The sequence below is a fragment of the Berghia stephanieae genome, chromosome 5 (genome assembly GCF_034508935.2).
Source record: "Berghia stephanieae isolate SIO BIC M18660-M18661 chromosome 5, UCSD_Bste_1.3, whole genome shotgun sequence".
Classification (NCBI taxonomy): Eukaryota; Metazoa; Mollusca; class Gastropoda; order Nudibranchia; family Aeolidiidae; genus Berghia; species Berghia stephanieae.
In genome coordinates this window covers 26078430-26086761 of record NC_088364.1, presented here as the reverse complement: position 1 = coordinate 26086761, position 8332 = coordinate 26078430, and the positions used below count along the sequence as shown (strand labels likewise).

General features: G+C 37.4%; 1 protein-coding gene across 5 annotated transcripts in view; it reads right to left on the bottom strand.

Moving 5' to 3' along the window:
• Nucleotides 1-5194: 5194 nt before the first annotated feature.
• LOC144972668 (caspase-3-like) overlaps nt 5195-8332 on the bottom strand; it is a 39305-nt gene continuing 36167 nt past the window's right edge. For all 5 annotated transcript variants that reach the window (XM_078914152.1, XM_078914153.1, XM_078914156.1 and 2 more), the window contains one exon: nt 5195-7571. In XM_078914152.1, the coding sequence (XP_078770278.1) occupies nt 7357-7571 (215 nt within the window). In that variant the 3' untranslated portion in view covers nt 5195-7356. The remainder of the gene's footprint in view (nt 7572-8332) is intronic.

Here is an 8332-nt window from a genome sequence, read left to right as displayed (position 1 = left end):
GCTATTCAAATTCCAAGCAGGGTTGCCAATTTGGCAGATTTTCTGCCAAATGTTCTTTTTTTTTGGCAGAATTTGAAGTCGTCTGGCAGAGAAAAATAGGTTTGGCAGTTTGGCAGATTTTATTTTCCGAGGCCTAGGGATAAATGTATAGGTCTACTCCACGTTTTCCATGACAATTTTAATGTATTAGTGATTTTTTTAAACTTGGGAAATGAAAAAAAAATTATGACATCGGCCTTGAGAATTTTTTGTTTAACAAAACTGATGAGTTTTTAAAGGGGGTACTATAAATAGTACGGTTTGGCAGATTTTTGTGGTATTTGGCAGATTTATTAAATCCAGTTGGCAGAATGCCTGAAATTAATCTGGCAACCCTGATTCCAAGTGTACGATTTGATTTGTAGTGCTGGGATTACCCGCCCAAATCATTACCCGGGTAATACCCGGGTAGTGGTCTGATTACCCGGGTACCCGCGGGTACCCGTGGCAGGAGTGACTTTTGTCCCCAAATTTTTTTTTGTGGGGGGGGGGGGGGGGGGGGGGGGGGGGGGGGCTTTTTTATTATTTTTTATTTTTTTTTTTATTAATTTATTATTTATTACAACAAATGAAGCGAAACTGAAGTAAGAAAGATAATTAACTACAATGAAAAAAAAATAATAATAATAAATAAAATAAAAGTACCTGAGATTCCTTTAAAAGATAAGAACTAATAAATTATGGTCTTAACCTTTTGATTCCAAAATTGAATCAAATGTGTGTTAACAAATAAAACAAAAAAATCATTGTAATTGAAAAATAAAGTAGGAAAATCTTTTGAAAAAATGTCATGTAAATGTAAATATGTAAATAAAATTGTATTATTTCCAATTTTTGTTCAAAAATATTAAAACCGCCAAAAATGATCGGGTACCCGTTACCCGCCCCTTTTACCCGAGTACCCGGTTTAACTTTATTACCCGCGGGTACTCGCGGGTACCCGCCCAGCCCTATTGATTTGTCTTCTTGAGATCTACCCTGATAAGCTGCTCCTGTCTCCACCTTGGGATCAACTTGAGAGCCTCACAAAGCTGAAAACTGTACCCGAGGAGATCAAGAGGTACACCCGGCAGCTTGGGCCCCTCACGGTGAAGAACTCCGTCACCTCTTCTGTTGACGTGCCGCATTTTTGGCAGTCCATTTCTGATGAAGTGCCTGCTTTGGCTGCTTATGCCAAGTACAACGATCAACAGCGCTGATGCTGAGCGCAGCTTTTCTGTTTACAATCTGATATTGTCAGACAGGCGCAGGAGTCTTAGCACAACGCCTCTGCGACATCTAGCTTGTCTGTGCTACAACAAAAAATTAAGTTTTGAATGTTGTAGTTCTTTAATTTTGAATTGGTTAAATGTAAATAAAGCAATGGAAAAATTTAGACAGCGATGTATTACTTTTTTTTTGTTTTGCATAATTTGTAATTTCCCTTGCATAATTTGCTTTTCCCCCCCGCATAATTTGCAATTTCCCCCGCATAATTTGGGATATTTTTTTTGCATATTTCCGGGGGGCCAGCTAAGAGCAATCTATCGATGTACTTAGTTTGAGATCACAAAGTCTCACCCAGATACAAGCACAGGTTCCCACTAGAGGAATACACTCAAATGTTTACATAATACAGTACTCATTGGATTCTAAAAATTAGGGAGAAATAAGAGAGCAGGCAACGGTGCAAGATAAAGATCTGAACAATTACGTATAAAGGTGACGGCCAAAAAAAAAAAAAACATCCCCCAAAAATCAGTCTACCTCGACCTCCTGATTACCTCAGTCGGTCATGCTACCAGTACCAGTACACCACAAAGGTTCCTGATAGTTGGGGCAATTTTAATTCCTATATTTCTCACAAGAGTTCGCTTTTTACGTGGTAAACCCTCGCTTGCATCACACAACACAAACAATGAACACGAGAGGACTAGGACTAAGCCATTTGATTAGCTCCATTTTTATTTTTGAAAATAGATTGAGAAATTATTGAGCTTGGTTAGACCTGCCAGGGCACACGAAGTCCCCGCCAAAATAGCTCCATGGGATCGTAGCAAGCACATAAGCTCCCCCGCCACGACAAGGCAGACTCACTTGGCAGGCACTGGTGTAAGATAAAGATCTGAACAATTGTGTATGAAAGGTGCCAGACAATGCATAGTTATTGTTTTGGGAGATGATATTTTTTTCCCTGTAAATCATCTCTCTGTTATGTATTATTATGTTTGTTATTTTTAATGTATAATGTAAGCATTTGAGTGTATTCCTCTTTGTTGGATTTTGTGCTTGTGTCCGGATGAGACATAGGTGATCTCAAACTAAGTACATTGATGGTTTGCTCTTGGAATCTGCATCTGATCCCTATTTGTTCCCAATTCCCCTTTGTCTTCCTTTCTCTTGGGTGCTTTAATTGTAATTCTAGAACTTTTTACTATCCCATTTTCTTCCTTTTTACTGGAGCTGATATAACCTAAATGTGTTGCAAGCGCCGTAAAACCCTTAAAAACAAACAAACAAACAAAGCAAGAGAGAAAAATACAACAAAAAAATACCAAAAAATCAGTCTACCTCGAAAGGGGATTGGACCTCAGACCTGGTTACCGGTCAGACATGCTACCATTACACCTAGGTTCTGGATGGTTGGGCCAATTTTATTTCCTATATTCTTCACAAGGGTATGCCTTTTAGGCTGTCAACCCTTGCTTGCATCACATTAGAGGACATATTTTTCATTTTTGTTTTGTCTGGTACCTCTCAATGAGAGTCTCATACACAATTGCATATAGTTGAGAGAAGATGTTTTTGGACGTTTTTTGAAAATGTCTATTTATAGAGCTCGAAAATCTTAGACTGAAGTGTATATCATTCCATTAAGTGGATCCGAATTTCAGGAGACCTATCACCAAAGTATTTACATTACATTTTAGGAGATGGAAACCATTTTACAGAGGTACAAACAAGAGTAAGTGTTGAATGTTGTTTTCAATGGTTTTACGGCCCTTGCAACGTAAAAGGAAAGAAAATAGGATAGTCAAAAAATTCTAGAATTACAATTAAAGCAACTACAGCCCACTCCAGATAATCGCAACTCTGTTCATCGCAACATTTCCCAGGAAATAGAATCAATTCTATATCAATGTCACTAGTTAATTGCAACAAACTTGGGTTAATCACAACAAATTTTTGACCTCAAAAAGTGGCAAATTCAAGAAATCAAACAAAATCTCATGATCAAATTTCATCATGTGTGAAATCATGACAATGACAGGTTGTAGAATTGAAATAGGGCGTGGTTTAATGCTACAGTTGTGTGAACACATTTTAGAGACAAAAGAGGGCGGGGCTTTGCAGTATGGGTTTGTGAGGTCATCTGTGACAATTAGGAGCCGAAGAGGGTGGGCATAGTTTAGACAAAAGGAAGACCATGGCAGTTGTAAGGATAGACTGATTTTTGTTTGTTTGTTTGTTGCTTTAGGTCTCTTCCAACACAATTGAGGTTATATGAGAGACCGCTGAAACAAAAAAACAAGCAATCTAACAAAAATAGTACAAATGTAAATCAAAATCATAACCTAAAGATATCATAAGCTAAATTATAAATAACCAAGAACAAACAGGCAGAAGATTTACAGAAAAAAAATATCCCCTGTCAAAAATACAATCACAAACCAAAGAAGCAGGATAGGCTAGTAAAGAGAAGAAGAAACATCACTATCGGATCGTACACCCATGCGAACATCATAGGTATATGATTCAAGGGTGATGCTCCCATCCAACCACCCGCGTAAGGATAGACTGAGTGATATCCTTTGTTTTGGGATTGGCAACTGTGAATTGTGACCAATGGGTTTGGTGAGAGCTTATTGTCTCTCATCACGTTAATCTCTTTGACGCTTACGAATGCTAAAAGTGTGGAAGTTATTCCAATCTGAATAAGATGTCGCCTTGCACCAAAGCTGCTTTTGCTTGTTAAAATCTATACAGGGCTGCCATATGGTTTTTGTTTCAATCAAATTGCTTAGTCTACGGTGGACCAAGAAAAATGTTTAAAAGTAAAAGAAGTGGTTATATATGTGTAAAATCTTGCAACAGAGGACAGGAAATTCAACTTCAGTTAATCGCAACATTTATGCCGATCTCAAGGTGTTGCGATTATCTGGAGATTTGTTACAAATAGGGAACAGATGTAGATTCCAAGAGAATACCACCAATTTGCTCAGTTTGAGGCCACCCAAAAGTCTCATCCAAAGAGGAGCACACTCAAATGTTTACAAAATAATATGTTCAAAACAAAAATATAACGATCACAACATAAGAGAGAGATGTTTTACAAGGAAAAAATATCACTTCCCAAAATTAACACTATACATTTGACTGTTTCCCTCTCCGCCAAGGATTCCAGCAAGGGACAGGTCAAAAGCGAAGTAATCCCATTCGAAGACAAAAACAGAAAGAAATTTTTGCATTTGTTTTTAAGGGTTTTACGGCGCTTGCAACACATTAAGGTCATATCAGCGCCAGTAAAAAGGAAGGAAATGGGATCGTGAAACGTTCCAGAATTGACAATTAGAGCACCCAAGAAAAGGAAAGACAAACGGGAATTGGTTCAACTAGGACTAGGAAACAGATTTCATGAGCACTGCAACTGCAGAGGATCGTGATTCGTGGAGACAGATGACCGGCAACGTGCTCAAGAGCAAAAGCCACAATGGAGGAAACAGATGTAGATTCCAAGAGCACATCAAAGTACTTTGAGATCACCTAAAACAGGCCTGTAAATCTTCCGACTATTGTTGGATTTCCGACAGTACGATTTTGCTCTATAAGTGCTAATATTTTTTTTTTTTTAAATATTAGTAAAAATAAAATTTGTAACGTCAAAGAACAGAAGACAAAGACGGAAAACGGATATAGGGAGATAAAAGACATTGTAAGTACCTCCCTGCCCACTATGGGAGGTCAGGAACCCCACCCAGGAAAGCAAGTTGGACAAAATATAGGGGGATTGAATGCACAGCAAGTGACCCCCTGCCCATGGGAGGTCAAGAGACTCCACCCAGACGTGTTGATTGTCGAGGGGGGGGGGGGGGGTGTGCAGAATGTTCGAATACACCAAAGCAAAAAATTACTATTTAATTTCATTTAATAATCATTCAAGCAGTTACTCATGAACTGAATATTAAGATTATTTTATTTTGTTAAAATTAATTGTTCAAATAAAAAAGCATGAGCAATAAAAATAAATAATTAGGTATATGATTAATCAATGGATTATAAAGAAAAAAATATCTTTTAAAAACTTAAGTAAAATAAAATTGAAGATATTATTATTATACTTGCGATCAAAAGATCAAAATAAAGTATACACATTTATAATCGGAGTTACTTTTTTATCCATTGGCGTAGGCTAATGATTTTCCACTGAGTTGTTTACCATTAGCCTTTCTGTGTACCGATAGTTGATGTTTTTGTTTTTGGCCCGAAATTCGCTCACCACGTGATAAAATGACCTTTTAGCCCTTTACTCTGGACAGGAAGGGCTGTAAATTATTGGAATAAGGAATTTGACGGAAGTTGCCTATAACCCAGTAAGTTTTGCTCAAGATCGGATTTTTGAAACTGTGAAACCGGAGTTTTGGTATCTCTGGCTCACACAGTATTTTCACCAAAAGTTGTCTAAAATCACTTCAGATTAGTATAGACATTGAAAAATGTTAATGCACATATATACAAATAAAAGAATAGGCCTTACAATGTGTCCATTCTTCAACACGACAACGCATGCCCACACACAAGTGTAAAAACCCAGAACACACTTGAAAGTTTTACCACAGAACCCTTATAGTCCCAATCTTGCTCCAAGTGACATTTCTTTTATTTGCATGATTTAAAAAACATCTCAGAGGAAACCATGAGCAAAGTCCTCTGATTTCTCTACCAAATGGATGTGACAACTTGGCAAATGTGCGTAGACGTGAATGGGGACTTTTTTTTTTAAAAAGAATAAATCTGAAGCTGATATCCTGAATTTTCATTTGTTATATATATATATGATGTGCCAGTATGTCTTTCATTGTTCAGAAATTTAAATCGAACAACCTAATACAAATAACAGATATGGGGAATGGGGGTGGGAGAATGGGATCCTACCAGTAGCCATATAAATCACTGATGACAAGTTGTGTCCCACCACTAAAGACTTTTGAACAGCTGTCCTCTGTCACAAAAAGTTTTCTTTGTTTTGTTTTTAAGTGTTTGACGGCACTTGCAACACATTTAGAAGGAAGAAAATGGAATAGTAAAAAGTTCTAGAATTACAATTAAAGTACCTAAGAAAAAGTAAGACATAGGGGAACTGGGAACAAATAGTTTTTTGTTGTTGTTTTTTAAGGTTTTTACGGCGCTTGCAACACATTTAGGTTATATCAATGCCAGTAAAAAGGAAGAAAATGGGATAGCAAAAAGTTCTAGAATTACAATTAAAGCACCCAAGAAACGGGAAGACAAAGGGGAACTGGTTCAAATAGGAAACATGTAGATTCAAAGAGCACACTATCAAAGTTCTTAGTTTGAGATCAGCTACAAGTCTCATCCTGACACAAGCACAGCTCCCCACTGAGAGGAATACACTCAAATGTTTACAAATCAATAAAATAAGTATACAAAACATAATACAGTGCATAACAGAGAGATGATTTACAAGGAAAATAATATCATCTCCCAAAACAATAACTATGCAGTTGACTGTTTCCCTCCCAGCTAGGACTAGGGCCAAGGGAAAACTAAGTAATCTCATTCCAAGACAAAGACAGAGAGCATGTTGGAAAACAGATATAAGGGGATAGAAGACACAGTATGTACCTCCCTGCCCACTATGGGAGGTCAGGAACCCCACCCAGGGGAACCAATTAGGGATCAGATGTAGATTCCAAGAGCATACCACCAATGTAGGTTTGAGATCACCTATAAGTATAAGTCTCATCCGGACACAAGCACAAAATCCAACAAAGAAGAATACACTCAAATGCTTACATTATGCATTCAAAATAACAAATATAATAATACATAACAGAGGGATGATTTACAAGGGAAAAAAATATCATCTCCCAAAACAATAACTATGCATTGACTGTTTCCCTCGCAGCTAGGACAAAACCAAGTAAACTCATTCCAAGACAAAGACAGAAAGCACGTTGGAAAACAGATATAAGGGGATAGAAGACTCAGTATGTACCCCCCCTGTCCACTATGGGAGGTTAAGACCCTCACTCAACACAAAAACAGTCAACCTGTATTCAGTAACAATCCATTTGGTTGTTTGTTGAGCTAGAACACTCAATTTTTAAAGAATAAATCGTTCCTTAGCATTGATGAAATATAGGGTAGATCAGCCTGAATGTTGTCCCTGTAAATCTTTTCAGCAAGCTTCCTGATCACCACAGTCAAAGCAGATAAAATATCATGATTGCCCTCGCTAATACTTTGTGTCAAGATGTCAATGAACCAGGACGGTGTATTTTCCATTCCTTGTTTGGACCACACAAGATCACCTGTGAATAAAATAAAATTTACAGTGGGATCACACGCCAAATTAGAATTGAAACTCATGGCTTTCCAAAAAGTAAGGCCCAAATTAAAATCAAAATGTTTATAAGTAAAAATAGTGTTGTAGAATCCCAAAACTCATGTTCAAATAGAATATTAATGGAAATGAAAAAGACTTTGTATTTAAAAGTTTCACGGTGCTTGCACCACCAAAGTCACATCAGCGTCAGTAAAAAGGAAGAAAATGGGATAGTGAAAAGTTCCAGAATTACAATTAAAGCATCCAAGAAAACGTGCACCAAAGGGGAATTGGTTCAAACATGACATAATGCAGTGCATAACAGCGAGATGATTTACAAGACAAAAATGTTCTACCAAAACGCTATCTATACATTTGACTGTTTCTCTCCCAGCTAGGGTATCCAGCCAGGGCCAGGACAATCCCAAGTATTCTCATTCCTAGACAAAGACAGAAGGCCTGTTGGAAAACAGATATAGGGAGATAGAAAACACAACAAGATGGACCTCTTGTCCCCACCATGGCAGGTCAAAAGACCTAACCTGTCCAGCCCAGACAGGCATTAAACTTTCTCCACAGCAATAGCTGTTCCCAACTGTGTGACAGTGACACCGCCTATCTAAAACAACACCGTGGAAATTAATAACATTTTATTTTTTTAAATGACATTAGCACCCAATTCTCTTTTTAAAAATTTTTTTGGTTGTCATCTATATGGTACAATTCCAGTACCACAAGTTATTTTTT